Source organism: Sorghum bicolor, chromosome 1 (assembly GCF_000003195.3).
Source record: "Sorghum bicolor cultivar BTx623 chromosome 1, Sorghum_bicolor_NCBIv3, whole genome shotgun sequence".
Taxonomy (NCBI): Eukaryota; Viridiplantae; Streptophyta; class Magnoliopsida; order Poales; family Poaceae; genus Sorghum; species Sorghum bicolor.
The window spans coordinates 13,250,431-13,269,861 of record NC_012870.2 but is presented as its reverse complement, the minus strand read 5'-3'; the positions used below and the strand labels follow the sequence as shown (position 1 = coordinate 13,269,861).

General features: G+C 45.8%; 1 protein-coding gene across 1 annotated transcript; it reads right to left on the bottom strand.

Annotated features, from left to right (window-relative positions):
- LOC8062472 (CBL-interacting protein kinase 7) lies at positions 394–6,814 on the bottom strand. Its single transcript, XM_002464161.2, has 3 exons — positions 5,370–6,814; positions 1,692–1,873; positions 394–751 (listed from the first exon to the last, which is right to left on the bottom strand). Exons 1-3 carry the CDS (start codon positions 6,658–6,660, stop codon positions 611–613), a joined length of 1,614 nt encoding a protein of 537 aa, XP_002464206.2. The 5' UTR covers positions 6,661–6,814; the 3' UTR covers positions 394–610.

Genomic DNA, 19,431 nt, shown 5'->3' with positions numbered 1-19,431 from the left:
CCAAGAGGAAATGCTTGTGGTTTGAGGATGCTAAGCCTAACATGAAGTGCTACTACGTTTGGATGACACAGTTTCCAAAAACTGTAGTATCATAAAACTGTGGTTTTATAAGCTAAAGATACACAAAAGCATGGTTTAGAAAAAAGAGATCGTGAGTAGAGTTTCTAAAATTCTAAAAAGAGACCAAACTATGGTTTTAGAACTACAAGATTTGTTGCATCCAAACATCTACTAGTAGCTTTTAAAAACCAAAGTATTTTGTAAAAACCATAGTATCTCTTTAACACTTCAAAAATACTTTGCATCCAAACAGTAAGTCGGTTTTTTGGTCAGGGTTGTTTGGGAGGGATTGAACACCCACCTGTTAACGAAATGACACATAACTCTCCTGTGTTGTTTAAGAAGAGAGAAAAATAATATATAACAGCCTCATAACTGAACACAGCAAGGTGTTATTCATATTCCCGGGTACAAACTAGAAACAATATTGCTACAATGGCCTGAAACCGTGAGGTTGTCAAAATAAAAGGACAGGAATTTGATGCTAACTCCAGAAGTCCAGAATACAGTTTTACATAAACAGCACTAACTCACAACACTTGATGGATCCTCACGTGCTCTCCTTGCTGCTTGATGCCTCAAGCCCCTTCTTCTCCTCCCCACCACTTACCGCCGCGGGGGTCGCAGGTGGGGGTTGATCGTCCCCTTCCCCAGGCTCTTTCTTCAGTTCAGACTCAAACTCCTTAGCCGCCTGAGAGAGAAGTTAGATGGATCACTGAACAATTTTACTAAATGGAGAAGGACATAATAACCTGATCAGAAAACTCAATCAGTAGCTTGTCTTCAGAAAACAGAGCACAAAAGCATGCTAAGGTGAATCAGTCCCTCAAATTCTTGGACAAGTGAGGCCAAAAGGAAGCAGGCCGTATTTCCTACCATTGGCATTATCCCACTAAACGTTCAACAACACAACTGAGCCAAAATGCAAATTTGCAATGAATGTGCTTTTTTTTTTGAAAAGGGAATATATTAATATCCCAGCTTCTGCAAGGAATCTCAAAAATGAAGTTTTGAGCCATGGAGACAACAAAAAAAGTGCTTCTAAAAACCACAATTAAAAAGCAATGAATGCGCTATATTAGGTCACTATATTTATAGGTCACAGGGTTCCTAAACTAAACATTATTATCTACTCCCTCCATTCCAAATTATAATACATTTTGTTTTTTATAGATACATAACTTTTGTTGTACACATAGATATACATTATGTTTAAATACATAGTAAAACCAATATATATTGAAAAGCCAAAACGTCCTATAATTTGCAACGGATGGAGAACCAAAATCCTCGAAGTTGCAACCAAACCTTATTTTTATACGGTCAATTGAGGGGAAAGTATACTTTATCCACCTGGATTTTCATTGCATAGGAGTGGGTACCGAACAGTACCACTTGGGAAGAGTTACAGATCAGGGGATCAGGAAAGAGTTGCAACCAAACCTAAAAGTGCTACCAAAGCAATGCCTCACAGATTGAGCATCACGAGCAAAATGGGGTTACTAGTTTCCGCAGCTGCTAAGTGCTAACCGCCAGTCAAACCACTGTCAGTACGGCACACGCATCATCCTCCACAAATTGCAAGCTTCTACCGACCACGCCATTATTAGAATTCATACCCCAACCCTCACCTGCTGGAAGCTCTTGACGGTCTTTCCGATGCTGCGGCCGATCTCGGGGAGCTGCTTGGGCCCGAACACGAGCGCGGCGACGCCGGCGATGACGGCGAGCTCCGGCACCCCGAGCCCGAAGAGGCACTTGCACCCGAGCGCGCCGCCTCCCCGGGAGCCCGCCCCGCTCCTGGGCCGCGCGGCTACCGACGCGGCCACCGCCGCGAGCCCGCCGCCTCCGCCGCCCCCGACGAAAGAGGACGCCCTGGAGGACATCCCGGCCGCCGCGACGTGCGCCCGGCTCGCCGCCCTCGCCGCCCTCGGCGGCGCGGCGAGGGAGGAGGAGGAGGAAGAGGAGCATGAGTAGGCCGCCGCGACGGGAGCCACCACGGCTATCCCCATGGCTGCTGCTGCTGCTCGGAGTGGGAGGGGGAGGTCGGGGTCACGCACTCACGCGGATATTTTTGTGTGAAGTGAGAAGATGGGATAGCGTTCTATGGTGGCGGACGAACGAGCTCGTGCAACTCGTGTAAACACGGTGCCCATTTTGTTGCGCGTTGCCGTTGGATGCAAAGTGGGCCGCCGATGCTTAGCCTGGGAGACCAAGGGTGTGATTGAGCCAGCCCATATTGAATTTGCACCAGTTGGGCCTGATGGGCCAAGATGAATCGCTAATCCCAACAAAGGTGGGGTGTTTCGAGATTGGACTGTCTAATTGAACTTTGGGCCTATTTGTCTTTGCATATCTTTTCGTAGAGTATTTTTCAAAGCTTCCTTCTCTTTGAGTGCGCTATACACTAGTATACAAGAACTTGCTACAAGTGCCAAGGGGTTCACAGCGCAATGGCAAAGGCCATTGGTTGGGGGCTCCCACCCAGGGTTCAAATTCTGGGTGCGGCACTTTATTCTGGATTTATTCTAGGATTTTCCGGCGCTACGCATTAAGTGGTAGGCGACGTGCCCGTCGACATCGAGACGCCTGTGGTGCGCCTGTGGTGACTTCGTGAACTTCAAGATTTGCTGGCTCAGTCCTTCGAAGGTGCTCATAGGGGTAGGGTTTGCGTACGTGTGTTCATAGGGGTGAGTGTGCGTGCGTGTTGAGTGTCTGCGTCGTACTGTGTAATCTCAAAAAAAAAAGAACTTGCTACAAGTTTGTCATTTACCTGTCTTTTTTTTACTCACACAAAATGAGATACATAATAAGATGAAGAAGCGTGTACATTTCAAGCTACTTTTTTAGCACCTTGACTGATTGATTCGCACGCTGCTGAGTCCACTGATCAGATTCCAGAACATGCATGTACAACTGTACATCTCTGATTGCGACCACTTGATCTTGCTCCTTTGTTTTCTTTGGCATTAGAGGGTCGGGAGGAGAACCTTTCCTACTTCACGACCAATGGGAGGTGAGATGCTTAAACACAATTAGACTAATCCAGTACACGATGGCAGCAAGACGACGACACAACACAGTTCTGCACTAATGCAAGGGGGGTGTTAGGTATCGTTCGTCTTCAGTTTTGGATGTCTTGCGTTGACAGTAAGAAACGTGATCTCCTAGCTCATTAATCCACAGACGATCAGTTGGTTAAAGTTGTACGTAGTAGTTGGAGAGCCTTCTCCGGGACCGGGTCAGAGACTTCTTGAGCGACACATGCTTTCAGGAATATTCTTCCCGGCCAATAGTATGCACGCAGCATGCCCTCGTGCGTATATGAAGATTCATGCATGCTTAGCCGGCCTCCTCGTTTATTTAGCTTAACGAAGGGCGGCCAATAGTTAGGCTGGCTCAAGACATGGCGAGATCAAGGCGAACAAGAACTCTTGTTTTCCTTCTGGTGTGTGTTAATTATCATGGTGTCTCTGATATCTGAATCCAAAACTGGTTTCTTGTGGAACAGATGGCCTGACCAAAAGATGGCCATGCTTTCCTTGCACATGTAGTTCCACCGGAGCTTCTTTCTCTTGATGAATCTATGTCCAAACCCGGCGTTTTAGCTAGGGCATCTAGTCAAACCAACCTTCAATTACATGCTCAATTCACTTTCACCACTTTACAGGCTGATGAGGACGTCAGAAGGGAGAAATTGTATAGCTGCCGACTACCGAGCTCAACTTGTTCATAGAGAAGTAATTAATAATTCAGCACAAGGATACAAGCTACTTGCATTGTCATTTTTCCATACCCCAGATGGCCCTGATCGACCTTGTTTTGTTCGTTTCCCCTGATCGACGACGTCCATGTCAGGATCATCACTCCTTTTTCTCCTCCGGGTTCTTACCCATTCTCGCTTTCGTCGCCATCTAGCACACATCCATCCACTAGCTACCTAGTAGCAGGCCACAACTTGCAATTGCCTGCCGATGCGCTGCTACTTGAAATAACAAGTTCATTCAAGCGTCAGCATGCATCGATCTGGCAAATTTGAAGTGCCTGATGAAAGAGTTCTGCATGCCTTTATGTGGGTCTGCATTTGACGTGTTTAATAGGATGACTTGTGTGGTTTCCACGGAGTTCTATTTGACACATGTTTATCCTCGTCATGAGCTTGGTGCTGGCGCCCAGAAGTCACTGGAGATGATGTGATCTAGATCCCCGTTTTAAATTCTCCATTCGACTTCCATTTGATCACGCGCACGCCAATGAGTTCCCTTGTGTTTGAGTGCGTTGCCTCATTGCCTGCAAACCGACTAGGACTTGCACCAATGAGTTTTCACTGTACTGTATGTCAGCCGGTGTATCTGTCAACCTTTTGCGCTATGGTTCTTCGCGTTAATCATAACTGAGATGCCGTGATATTCTTCAGCAAATTAAAGCAGGTGAGATTGAGTTGGACACCACCTTAATTAAACCTTAGTTGGATGGACGGGAATGGTAGACTGTAAATGATTTGCCACCCCGGTCCATACTCCATAGACAAGAAAGAATTGACTTGATAGCTAAATCATGGGAGGAGGGTAGGAGTATGTATGTTTCTTCCTACTAGCTTCTAAGCTAGCTGCGGCTGGGTGGGTGCAGCTGCATTTGGACGCGTTGCTGCGGTTTGGCAGCCGCTGTCGTCAGGGAAGACCACGAGTCCATAACAATGGGAATGTGCAGTCATGTTTGGAGAGCTCCATTCGATTGGACTTGGAAGCTGGACGATTTGGTGTTGCAGTCTTTTGGTGCTTGCAGCTTTGCAGGTGCCTGCTTGGTTATACGTATGGCAGGCATGTATGTATACCTACTGTGTATGGTATTAACCATTATTGCCACCGCTTTTATAAAAATTTCTTGAGAGCTCCAGTGTTCTGGAATCCAGCTGTTTCCTCTGAAATCCTTGCAAGATTCTTGTGGAAACTCCTAAGCTGCTGCAAGCATTGTTCTTGGAAAACTGCGCAAAGGCCTGAATGGAGTGCCGTTTAGACTGTAGAGACTGAAATTGTCAAACATCACACATAAATTGAACAAGGTCTAGTACTAATTAATTTGACAACAACTATCATCCCAATTCCCAAACATCACATATTAGATTGATTGAACCTACCAATCTAGTTACAACATCACACATCTTCAGTGCGTCCTAGCCAACTAATTCTACGTACATGATACGCACTTTACTGTACTACTATACATACACTTCCCCTCGATCTCCTACACGAAAGGATTCTGATCCTGCTTCTCGATATCGCATTTCCTCCTCTTGCGAGCGAATCAACCTTCTTCGCACACGTGCCATGCTGTCACGACGTCGCCCAGCTCCACCCGGAGCTCCTCCCACCCGAACGCATCGGCCTCGTCGCCGTCGCCGCCCTCCAGCCTCAGCTCCACTAGCATCAGCTCGTGCGACACCTCCGACATCTCCATGGACATGGCCACGAGACCCGACAGGCCGCCCAGCGGCAGGCGCTCCACTCCCTTCTTCCCCACCATGAAGTAGCCGAGCTTGGCGCCGGCGTGCCCGAGCCGCTCCACCGTCTGCTCGGGCGACGCCGTGGTCATGAACCGCTTCTCGCGGCTGCGCCTGCTCTCGCCGAACAGCCCCGACAGGTCGAGCCCGGGGGACATGGAGATGATGTCGAAGGCGTTGAGCGCCGGCGGGGCCTGGAACGCCAGCTCGCGCTCCGCCTGGCCGCCCAGCAGGCCCCCGAGCTGGGAGTCCACGCTGAGCGAGCGCTTGAACCAGGGGTGGCTGGCCAGCTCCGCGACGGCGAGGCGCGTCGCCGGGTTCGGGTCCAGCAGGCGCGCCACGAGTCGGCGCGCCGGCTGCGACACCCAGCGTGGCACCGTGTACTCCCGGCGGTGCGCCTTGCGGCACATGTCGGCGATGTTGGCGTCGTCGAAGGGGAGGTGGCCCGCGAGGAGGACGAAGAGGATGACGCCGCAGGACCACGCGTCGGCCTTGGCGCCGTCGTAGGCCTTGCGGCGGAGCACCTCGGGCGCCGCGAACGCCGGGGTGCCGCACGCCGTGTGCAGGTGGCCGTCGTCGCGGAGCGAGTCCGGGAGCGCGGCGAGGCCGAAGTCGGACACCTTGAGGTTGCCGTCGGCGTCCAGGAGCACGTTCTGCGGCTTCACGTCGCGGTGGAACACCCCGCGCGCGTGGCTGTAGATGAGCGCCGACGCCAGCTGCAGGAACACGCGCCGCGCCGCGTGCTCGGGGAGCCTCCGCGACGGCAGGGAGGCGAGGCGGGACAGTAGGTCCCCGCCCGGGGCCAGCTCCATGACGAGGTACACCTTGGACCGCGTGGCCAGCACCTCGTGGAGGCGGAGCACGTTGGGGTGGCTCAGGCGCCGCATGGCGGAGACCTCGCGCAGGAGCCGCGCCGCCATGCCCGTGGCGGACAGCTCCGGCTTGTCCAGCACCTTCACGGCCACGGGGTCGCCACCGGCGAGGCAGCGCGCGTGGTATACCTTGGCGAAGTTGCCCCGGCCGAGGAGGTGGCCGAGCTCGTACTTGCCGAGGAGCGGCGAGCCGGCCTTGGTGGACGATTTGCTCTTGGTGCCGGCCATGGCGCGCGGCACCAAGGGCCAAGGCGACGGGCAGGCCGGGCAAGCCGCCTCTTTTGGCTTTGGTTGTTTACAGGGGCTGGCTTGGTAGTGCCAAGGTATATAAAAGAGGGAGTGGTTGAGTCTTGTACGTTGTTTGTGTGTATATATATGGCGCCCTTGTGCCTCTTCTAGTTCCTGTCATTGGCATTTTGTATTTATATAGTAGCTTCAAGTTAGGATCACAGTGGTTTGCGTATTTTAGATCCAGAAAGAAGGTTTAAATTGATGGACTTTGAAGAAATGAAAAGGTTGAGAAGTGTCTTTTGTACAACCGCACCTTTACAGGTTGTGAGACATTTAATAACTCTCTCCGATGGGAAATATATGTTTTTTTTTTGGCTTTTTTTGAGTATTGATGACACAAGGTAGAAGATGGGACTTTCACTGCAAATTTTATGAAAATTATAGCTTGATAGTAAGAAAAATGTGCGTCTATTATGGATCCATAAATGGTATTACATTATCAATACATCTATGTCTATTATTAAAAAAACAAACTGATTTTGTATCCATCTTTTTTTATTTTCTATAAAAAGCCCTCGCGTCTCTTATGATATGAATTTCACACGGATTCACATTCACAGTCTTATACGAGCTGAAACCCCACATGTTTGTGCGTCTAGCGATGGTACATATTTCAATTAATACATATTGAATTAGGCGACACAATTGTTACATAAGTATTTAAGGCACAAATTATCCAAGTAACCACACAGTGAGGTGTGTGTTCTATTGTAACGAATGGACACGTAAACACGTTTGCTAGTCTAATTGGTAATAGTGAGCCAATAGCTAGCACCTTCATTTTAAACTATAGGTCAATTTTAGGTATTTTCTTTTAAGTGAAATCTTTTAACTTTAATAATAAAGTTTGTAGAAAAAACATTTTGATACCAAATAAATATATTACAAAGACATATGTTATAGTTAATAAAATTAACTTATAACATTGTACATGTTGAAGCATCTTTTTTTATAAATTCAGTTAAACTCAGACAAGTTTGACTCTCAAATGACCTATGCTTTTTTTTAGAACGTGAAGAGTAACATTAAAAACAATGATCCTTATGATTTTTGTACGCCAGATGTTCTATGGATACAAGCTATTTCATGTTCCAAACAAAAATTTTGTAGATTCTGGACCACGGGAACTCTTTTCTTTTAATTTGTATCTTTTTACTAGTAATAGGAATATGTATTTATCGAGATTTTGTTCTCTCTCTATGCGTTGATAGGGTAGAGGCTCTATTATCCAATTATTATACTAAATAGGATTTTCTGTTTTTAACCAGTCCGCTCTATATTCTAGAGTGGAAAAATTAAAAAATTAAGAAAAATTAAAAATGTCTAATTAGATCAAATGCTGGCTATCTTACACATACATTTGTTGAAGTAGTTCAACATATTAGTGTACGTAGAAGAGATTGTGGTACTATCTAAGGAATTTTTGTGAGTCCTCAAAATGGGATGACGGAAAAACTTTTGTCCAAACACTCAGTTTCACCAATAAGATATGAAGACTTGCTTCACATTTAGAATTACACAAAAAGATTTTTCATTGGAAAGAGAGACAAGCCCGTGCCTCTTTACATATTGTGCAAGCAAAGATTGCCTCAACATCAGGCAAGTCTGGTTAATTTAGTTTTTTTTTGTACCTATAGCAGCTTCAAATAGATGATATATCAATTCTCTCTCTCTAAACATGTAGAAAGGACTTTGTGCCTTGAGATCCGCCATAAAAGGTCCAAGCCATAACAAATGAGAAGCTATATGGCTCAATTCTAATATAATTACTCTAATATAGCTAGCTCTTTGGGGTATTTGGATATTCTCTAAGAATTCTGGTGCAGTACTAACCTCTATAAGAAACGCATACATGAATAAAAAAAATATTCGAGTAGTATCCACAAATATTACCGAAAACATTGTTAAAATACTTCTACAAGAGGGTTTTATTGGAAGTGTTTGGAAACATCATGAAAGTAAATACTTTTTGGTTTCAACTTTGCAACATCAAAGGAGAAAGACTAGAAAGGGAATACATATATAGAACTAGAACCTTTTTAAAGCGTATCAGCCGACCTGACTTATGAACAAAATTGGGCGAAGTTTTTTTTTACCAAGAAATTGATATTCAAAATCATTCTATTCGAGATTCTTTGCTTTCTTAAAGCGTCAGGCTTCTTGTCGACGAAAGCTAGTCGGCAGTCTACCTTGGGGTATACCCACGGTAGTAGTTTATCGGTAGACGGTGCGCAAACTACGAACTCGATGGTGACGCAAGACACGGACAAGCTTTTTATCCAGGTTCGGCCGCCGAGTTGGCGTAATACCTACGTCCTGCGTCTGGTTGTATTGATTTGTGCTGAGAGAATATGATGTCCTAGGGGGGTCCCTCGCCCCTCCTTATATAGTCTGGAGGGCGGGGTTACGGATCTGGAAACTAATCCTAGTCGGTTACAATTGCCATGGATAATTCGATGTTAATTCCTATTCTAACCGACTAGAATCCTGTTTGATCTCCACATCTTGTTTCCTTGCGCGAAACTCCAGGTTGTCGGATCAAGCCTTGAACTCGTCTCGTAATGGACCAAGCCTCCTGGCCGAAGTCTAGCCGTAAGGGTATAGGGGTTTATACCCCCACACTTCTAAGTTCTCATAATGTCATCCAGACCAGAAATCATATAAGAATTTGATAGGAGTAAATTCCTTTAACGGGTTCATCCATAGTCTTAGGGCAGAATAGAATGACCTTTTGACTCTGTACCCTTTAGGCCTTTTGACTCTGTACCTTTTATTCTACTAATAGTCATAGTGAAATCAAAGGTATAGAATTAAAAGGCCATTCTATTCTGCCCTAAGACTATGGATGAACCCGTTAAAGGAATTTACTTCTAACAAATTCTTATATGATTTGAGTAACGTTAAAAAGATTGATCCTTATGATTTTTTTTTAACGATGCTATAGTACATAACAGGATAGGAGGGAGTTGTGGAGATCCTTGAAATAGAATTGTGTAGGGTATCTTGAAGCGTGTCGGACAATGAATAGTTCAAACAAAAACTCAGAAAGGGACAAAGAACTCGGTTGCCTCGGTGGAACCTGTGATTTTTTTTTTCTTCTTTTCTTCCCCTTCCTTCTCCAGCACAGCCACAGCACGGCGGATGTGATCTGTTTGCTGAGCGTATCTGATCAGGTACAGAGCCTACTAGTACTAGGACGTGTCAAGTGCCGTCGATGAGCCTTGTTGCTGCTGCTGGGCTACCCATGTCTCTCGCCCAGCCACGGATGAAAACGATAAAAAACGCTCGAAAACAAAATAAAAAATAAACACGATCAGTTCAAAATTATTCTACATTTTTAACAATTAAAAAGTAAAAACAAGAGTTGAAAATAACAGAACGGAAATATTTCAAGAAAACCGTTTTTATTTTTCACATTATGATATGTTCTTTATATTATGATATGCTTTCAAATTTTATCACGTATAAAAAATTGTCAGTTTCGAAGGAACACGTCAGTTTACCATTTTGACCTGGCCCTTTGGTGCTCGGGAGGGCCAGCACGGCAGGACGCAGCATTCGATTCCCGCTACCGCTAGCATGGGGCACGGCACGAGGGGGCCAGCTCGAATGGTGCCGCCCGTCGGCCCGGCCGCTTTGCGCTGGCCCCACAAAAGAGCTGGGAGCCTGGGACTGGGAGGAGAGAGAGGGAGACAGGGGCTCCGGGCCGTGGACAGGTGCGAGAGAGCTGAGCGAGACGTGACGAGCTCACGAGAGACCGAGACGCGGAAAGGAGCCGCTGGGGGATGGGATCCGACTCCGCAGGGGATCGGATCGAGGGAGGCGCGCAAAATATCCGCGGAACGGAAACGACGGAACCAGCGACGACCACCCCAGCTTTTTTCGGGGAAAATCCTCCCGTCGTGCTCCAGCCTTCATCAGGTCCAGGGTGGTGGCGTACATCAGATGTCAACAGCGGCGGTGTTGCCGTCCCCGGCGGCAACACGAACATTCACGATAGTGCCACGAGTGGCCTAGATAAAAACCGCTCGTCTCGGACACAATACATTTAATATTATATATATATATATATATATATATATATATATATATATATATATATATATATATATATATATATATATATATATATATATATATATATATATATATATATATATATACAGGAAGATTTGATATGACAAAAAAATTATAAAAAGTTTTTGAATTTTTAAGTGAAGGTCTAAGTGCACTTATATCACCATTCTATACGCTTTTATCTCTCAGCGTAGTACGTGTTTTCTCTCTCTTTTTTTTTTCTACTGGATGATTAATAACTGTTTAGTTCCACCACATGCTTAGTTAATTATTATACTTGGCATTGAGAAACAAAGACATGACAAACTACCTGGTACTGGACTAATTAAGTCTATGATTTACGGTCAACACTTGCTAACGTTCATGCTTGCTGCTTGCACATACATGTCAAAATTCCATATACAGCAGAGGTACTTCGCTAGCTAAAACCGAACGTCCTTGTCCAGTTGCTGTTCATACAAAGACGTTTGCGGCGGCCGGCACAGCCGGGCCGCCCTGCCGCCTTGTAGCTTCTGACGACCTCCGGTCGCTGTTGGATTGCAACCGGTACGGTGGGAAATCAAGGGCATATTTATATGTTTTCATTCATCGGTTCCATTTCCAGGTCATGAAAAAATAATTATATGATTCTGGTATTTTATTGGCAAGGTATACATGCATCCTCTGCATTCTGAAAATCACTGGGATGGTTATATCTCATCATCTTGGAATATTCTGTGGTGACATAGAAAATGCTCTTTATATAGTTCCTCCGTATAGGATTTAGAAGTCGTCTAGAGGAGCGACATGGTCTCAAAAACACAATTTTAACCTCTTGTTTTTACAAAAAAAATTTAAAAAAAATGATATATGTATACTTTTATGAAAGTGTTTTTCAAGATAAATCTATTCATATAATTTTCACATTTGCAAACTCAACAATTTAAAAGTTATCGATGTTTTACATCCACACTTTTAGACCCAAATTTTATCCAAAACGACTTCTAAATCCTATAAGGAGAAAGTATATACTTAATTAAGCAAAGGATTCATGACACCTGCACCATTTAATTTTATTTTCGCTTCATATTTTTGTAATATAATATAGGCATACATAGATGTTTTACATGCATATACATATACACATACACATATATTTTATCTCTATAGTAAACAACTCTAAGGATGACTAGTCATTTCGTTATTGTTGGGCACATTGTTTATGAGTGAAAGAAAAACACTGTTAAACTCTAAAATAAATTCGAAGAATTATATCCAAAATAAACAGGTTTCATAATGAGAAACCTAACCACTTCACCATATGCATATACTAGTTTTAAGCAACTGCTAGTACTACTTCACACATATATATATTTTTCCTTCTTCTTCCGAAGTTTCACATGTACAGGGAATTATTAGCACGTCATCAGCCGCCGCCAGTAGCAGGCACCCGTGAATCTTCTGGTCTCATCTGGTGCTAGCTTGTAATCAACTAGTACAATGTAACGCGCCAAGACCTATTTGTGTTTTACTACTTTTATTTGTCGATCGAAAACGACCTGGGTTGAGTGAGGAGAAGTCACTGATGACTTGCTAGCTATCTAGGCCGACGTGTTTAAATTAGCGTGCGTGGGTAATGCCGTATAATGGGGTTTTTACGCGCAGCTGCAGCGAACGATCGAGCTGGAGCACACAGCACGCGCACGCCACAGCTAGCCCACGTCGTACGGGCGGCCACCGGCGCGCGCGGGGGCGATGTGCCAGCGGACGGCCACACGGCCTGGTGGAGGGGATGATTCGCCCGTGCGCGCCGTGCGTGTCGCGCCGCGCCGCGGCCACCGGCGCTGTGACGCGCATAGGCTGATCTGATATGCGCGTGACTGATGACCAGCCAGTCCTGTGGTGTGTGTTGTTGGATCGATCATTATCTGTCGTGCCAACCAACGGCTGCTACCAGCCCGGCCGGCACAGGCGGCAGGCAGCAGCGTAGCTAGCTAGCTAGCTAGCGCCAACGACACGCCGAGCCTGTCGATCCATCCATCATCTCTGTGTCTGTCTCGACGATCGTGGAGGTTTCCTCGCTCGATCGGTTGATTGCATTGCGCGGCTTCGCAGAGCAGAGAAGGCGCACCAGGGAGCTGAATGCCGACATGCCGTGTCTGTTCCCTCCCTCCTTCTTCCCGCCCCGCACCGGCACCAGCGGCAGCGCGCGCGCCGACGGTACGGCAAGTAGCCGCGTCGAGTATAGTTGGTGGGTGGCAAATGGCAAGTGGGGAACGAACTGAACTGCCGCCTCCAATTCCTTCTCTCCATCATACAAACATTGCCGAGCATATGCAGATCGATTCCATGTTTATATATCTTTACACTTAAGGATTCTATACGCTTTATTAGGAGTAAGTAGTATTATTATATATGCATCCCCACTTATTAGCTTCTGCGGGTGTATATATATGCACATATGCACGTTCCAAACCACCTGGCACTACTACGCAACCTGCACTTCTCAGAAGTTTCTCCTTTTTTTTCCCATTTTTTTTTTAAAAAAACTCTTTCTCTAGAAAGGGAGAATAGTGCCCCCATTCATGTATATATATGTTTTTTTTTAAAAAAAAAGAAGAGAGAGGGAATATATCATGCATGTTAGTATTATATAGCACCTAGCTCGCCCATTTATACATGTGAATGGTCTAGTCTATGCCTCTATATATGGTCTCTCTATATACACCATAAACATTTCATCACATTTCTTTTGTGGAGCCAAAACACTTTGGGGAAGATATATAAACAACTACTTTCACCATCCAAAACACTATAGGATGATCAAGAATACGTACTACATTTGGTGCATACATAGAATATAAAATATATATTCACCAAGCATAGGTACTTGGTCGTAGCACTTAGTCGGTAATCCTTTTGTTTGGTTTTGTTTCTGCGAGTTTTCTTAAAATAGCTAGGCTGTAATCAAGTGTAATAAGGATTAAAACTTCTCCTTTTTTTTTCTAAAAAGTAGGCTAATGTATAAGTAGAACAAATGTTCAAGAAGTCTTTCGTGGAATATGTTCTTGATGAGACGTACACAGGTTCTCCAAAGGGTTTATTACTCTCTAAAGAAACCTAACCTAATATGCATGTTTTTCTTTCAGGCACCCAACACTTCATGGAAGAGGTTAACAGCATCTGCTACGTACGAGCATACACTATACAGCCTTTTCATTGGTGGAAGGGTGCACCGAGTTAATTAATTTGTTGAAGACGTTGTTTAGCATATTTCAGTATGTATAAATGTGTATGAGAAACCTTTTAAAAAATGTGTAAAAGAATTTTGTCTGAGATATTCTTCGAACCGACAGCTCCTCCAGATTTTGTATGGGTCAGAATAATACTCTCAAGGAGATGCAAGTATGTCCTTCCAAAATATGCGCTGAAAGCCGAAGCTTTTCACCTGTGCCGATCATCCTAGGGATACTACAACGATCTTTGATCTTTTAGTTTTTCAAAACAAAGAAGGTTCTTTTTATGCAACTTTAAGTCTTAATAAACAACAGCGCAGGGCAAAGCTAGTAACTGTTGCACTACCGGAAATTAAAAGGCGAACTGAACCATGAGCATGACATGCAAAGTGGCACACAGACGACGTAACACACAGCTAAAAGACCTCGCACTAGCTGAGACTAATTAAACGATCGAATCGTATTCATCCTTTTTGCCCATCTAACCCCACTACGCATGTATATATTGCAAACAAATGAACCCATGCTATTCATAGGAGTATTTTTTTACTAATAAAAACTTAATTTAGGCAATGACGAATTCCATCACGAGCATTGTCAGCAATCATTGAGAACTACACGAAGTCTATACTTTGCCCTGACACCTTGGTCCATTGACATATATACATTTGATTGCTCTTGGTTGCCCTTCTCTTATGCAAATATATGGATACAACATACTCACTCCGTCTCAAATTATAAATCATTTTAACTTTATTAAAAAAAATCAAAATATTTTAAGTTTGACTAAATTTCTATAGTAAGATAGTAATATTTATGATACCAACTTCTAAATATCATTAGATTTTTTATTAATTATATTAAATAGTATATCTATTTAATGTCATAAATCTTTGAATTCTCTCCGTAATTTTGGTCAATCTTAAATATTTTGACTCTCTAAGATTTTTAAAATGACTTATATTTTTTTTGAAAGATCCGAACATTGTCTAACTTTGATTAATAATGAGGAAGAGCAAAACATCCGTTTATATGCGCGAGCAGCGCACCCCCACCATAGCCTAGGTCGTGTGGGAGTAAGAAACAAGCTAACTAGTTAATTACTCACTAATTAAATGGACAAAAAAAGAGGCTGCAGAGCAGTGCACCTAGCCAAGCTCCACTGATTCGCCGTATCCTTTATTTTAGCTAGGAGTGCCTGTGTTGTCTTCCATTTTTTCCTAAAGACAACTACATTTCGTTGATTCCAGATGCTCTATAGGGTGAGGATTGACAGCATATGACTCTTTTTCCCTCTTGATGCCAACATTTGACGTAACTAATCTTTCAAGCTCGTGCTTAATCTCCCAATTTGCTAGATGTAGACTGACACAGCAACTCCATGAAGCCACAGGCTGCCACACAAGGTGGGAGTAGGGGCATTCAAAAAACAAGTAATGTGCCAGTCTCAAGATTTCTCTCACAAAGAGCACATAAATAATTGCTCTCCCATTGATCGTAGTAGTGTTGTTGTCCACAACATGTCTTAGAGTAGCAGCCATAAGAAAATTTCGCACTTCGGCGGTGCCCAGGCTTTCTAGATCAAAAATGGATAGGCCGACTGGAGGTGTCCTATGAACTGGATTGTATATGCTGACTTGGCTGAGTATTCGTCTGAGCTCTCCAAGATCCATATTATGGTGTCCTTACGGCTATCTTCTAAGTTAAGATGCACTGATTCAATAGCAGTCCATAACGTGAAATACTTCCTTAGAAGGTCATGGTTCAGATTATGTGCAATATTCTGAATCCATCTTCCACCTAGCAGTGCTTCCTTTATCGTTTGGTTTTTACGCTTATTGTGTCTATATAGCCGCGGGCATAAGCTTGTTGGAGGGCGCCCTCACTCCAGCTAGATTGCCACCGTGACTTTGGTGGTCGCTGACAATAGCGCCAGATCCTTATAGTCCACTTTGAATTCCACCATGCTCTCTCTTTTTTTTGAATTTTCACCCGGGGGATTACTCCCACCTGAATATATTCAAAAGAGCCCAAAAAGGCAGATTTACAGAAGTTTACAGAAGTTTTGAGGAGGAAAACAACAACAACAACAACAACAACAACCGCCGCACCGAACGCCCTAGCGCTAGGGCGAGAAGTGGCAGAGCCACAGATAAACAAGGAAATAGAGCAGGACGCGGAGACTACTACATCAGAACATATGAGCTCTTCGACGATGCCTCTAGGGGGGTGAATGACGCCGTAACGTAATCATCGTCATCCAAGCCGAAGCTTGGCAAGGATTTCTCCTGAGCCATGTGTCGATGAGAAGTAGTTGCAAGGCTATTCAGTGACGCCTTCAAGAAGGAGAATCTCGTCGCTGGCTCAAAAAGTTTGAGCTGAGCTTTCGCCCAGAGCCGTTGCCAAAGCCTCCAAAGACCCACCCGCGACTGAGGTGGTAGCCGGCCGCCTCCACACCATGCAGAGCCTTTCTGACTCGCCCGCGATGATGGTAGGAGCGCACCGGCAAACGTCAACCGCCTCCGCTTAGCGCAGAGCCATGCCGGACTCGCCCGCGACGAGGGGAGACACGCAAAAGCGTTCACGCCTAAACAGAGGGGGTGTCGGCCGCCGCCACACCGCGCGGAGCCGCTCCCGGACTCGCCCACGGCGGTGGGAGGCGCACGCCAACAAGGATCCCCAAACGTGTTGGTCGCCGCCACACCGCGCAGAGCCACACCTGGACTCGCCCGCGACGGAGGGAGGCGCGCACCGGCAAGCAACCGTCCTAACGAGGGGAGGAGCCGGTCACCACCACACCACACGGAGCCATTGCTAGACTTGCCCGCGAGATGGGAGGCGCGCACCGGCACTCCAACAGCACGCTATCACCCACGAGGTTGCCGAGGTCGACGCCGTCGCGGTGGCCAAACTGCGTTGTGCCTCCCCGAGGAGAAGGCGGGAAGGCGCCCACGAACACGGAGCCCCGCCGCCAGCAAGCCCGTGACCAAACCTCGCAAACGTGCCGCAGTTGGCCCCTGCACAAACGTGAAGGGCACACTGCCCCACTGCCAGCACGCCAGCAGCCGAACCGTGTGCCCCGCGACGCTGCAGGACCACCCAGATGGGGTCAGAGTAGCCCAAAGTCCGCCGCCTCGCTGAGGACCAATGAGCAGCAGACAGATCGAGACCCAGGAGGCCCCAATCCGTCCACGGATGTTCAAGGTCGTCCTTGTCGATGTAGGAGAGGAGGGATCCGCCGGTGGTGAAGGAGAATGGAGGGAGGGCGCTGGGGCCGGAGCCACCGCCACCCCCGCCGCCGCCCCAAGGCATCGGGGTAGGGGGAGAGTTAGGGATGGCAAAACCGGGCGTGGGGGAGCCGGATCCAGCCACCGAGGCGCAGCTTGAGCCGCCGCCATGACGAGGCGCGCGCGGCCGCAACGGAGCAGGAGGTCCGGGGAGGGGAAGGGCGGGCAAGCCACTCCCCCGAGCCCGAACCGCCGCCGTCCACTTCGTCTTGAGTGACCGCCAGAGGGGGGGGGGTCGTCGGATCCGGAGCAGGAGGACATGGATCCGAACGCCGGAGCACCGAATCCGCGGCCAGGGAGCATGGATCCGCCGCCCCGAGCCCACCAGCGGCGTTGGAAGAGATAGACAGGGAGAGATAGGGAGGAAATGGGGGGAGAGAGGGTGCTGCAGGGAGCCAACTAAGGGGCGCCGCTGCTGGCCGCCGCCACCGCTAGCCGGAGCCGCGGCGACGGCGGCTGGAGCTGGCCTACAAGCGGCGGCACGAGTGGCGGCGCGAGTGTCGCCCCGAGTCGCCTGAGGGAGACGACGCGGGGCTGGTGTGCTTTCGCTCCTCTCTTTTTTTAAGCCATTTTAGTTTTAAAGCTCTACTAAATGAAGTATTAAAACAGAGGAGACGATAGATATTTTCTGACAAAGAATCTTGCCATAGGTTTAATTTCAAGGCTGATATTCTGTAGCTCAAGCGCTACTACTATATGGATCAATGCTGCGTTGGTCAGTGTGCATGTTTATCTTCTCTGCTTTGAGAGACTTCAAAGTGAAGTAAATTATGCCTGCATCGATCATCCTTATATCCTTTTGGCCCATCGCAATCTGCTTTTGAACAACTAGATGGACAGCTCCAAGCAACTCCAGCTAGCGTTTCCCAAGCATACATGTGTAGATTTTGTGCAACGACTAAAATTATCTCGGTCATAAATATTCCTTTGGACCAAAAGTAGATAAACTAAAAAAGCAAATCTGGTTTTTCGATCGAATCAGTGGATCTGGGAGGACGTTAGTCATCAAAATAGTGGCAGGGAGTTCGAAATATTGATCAACAAGGATTGAATAAGAGCTTTGGCATATCAAGCTATATACCTATAATGGATCATTTGTAATCAAGTGAATAAAACAATCACGTGTTTGTGTTAATTTCAAAGTATGCACAATCGGTCTGCACCAAGGAAAAGTTTGCCGCCTATCTGAACTGAGCGCGATCATCCGAATAGTCTCCTTATGCGTTCGAACCTCCAACTTCACAAAGGTGCTCGCATCTACAGCTAACTATTTTTTTATTGGTAGGTGATCACTAGTCCATGGGATTCCATCAATCTTACTGTGCGCTCATATTTTTTTTAAAAGTGTTCTTCTAGGATATTCACATATTACAAGTCTTTAAACAAATATGTGCTGCCATAGAGAACCAGTTGTGTACCAAATAGAGCTCCTTCATACTATTATGTATGTTTCATTTCAATTGAAAAAAATGGGGGTTTGTGGGATCAATTTCAACGGACAAGTTCGAAGTGAAAGACAATGACTAAACACATATGTTTCACAACATTTCTAGTATATTTCCCTGTCCAGGAAATAACTTAGATTTCACCAAAACAATACTGACCACTAGTAATTTAATCCAAATCATGCATGCCATCATTTTCATTGATTTCAGGAAACTGATCCCTTTATCAAGGTGATTCCGTATTATGCACCATGCACTTAAATGTACTACTGGTTGACTTTTTACAAATTAATAAAGGAAAAACAAGAACTAGAAAAATAAATAAAAGGCATCTCAATGCATCATTGGAGTTATTTATTATCAATACCACAGTCAATGAGGTCCTATACATAACCATCAGTATTGTTATTAACATTTGACTTAGAAATCATAATGAACAAGGTCATAATTATACCTATAAAGCATGTGTATCACTACCGAAAACCGAACGTTGCCGTGTGCCTGTAGATTTGCCGTGCGCAAACCTACAGGCACACAGCAAAGAGCAGATTTGCTGTGCGCTCCCCAGACCAGCACACAGCAAAGCTTAAACACTCGGCGTTTACGTCCTGCGCCGTGAGCTAAACAGAAGAGCTCACGGTGAAGTCAATCCATTTGCCGTGTGCCGAGAAAAAACGCACGGCG

Bases quoted from the DNA above. Each gene is read 5' to 3' on its own strand.
- LOC8062472 (XM_002464161.2), bottom strand. From the start codon at position 6,660: ATGGCCGGCACCAAGAGCAAATCGTCCACCAAGGCCGGCTCGCCGCTC. The intron at 1,874-5,369 runs GTTGATTCGCTC...CCGCGTCGGTAG, and splicing joins ATGGCACGTGTGCGAAGAAG to CCGCGCGGCCCAGGAGCGGG. The intron at 752-1,691 runs GTGAGGGTTGGG...CTTCTCTCTCAG, and splicing joins CCGTCAAGAGCTTCCAGCAG to GCGGCTAAGGAGTTTGAGTC.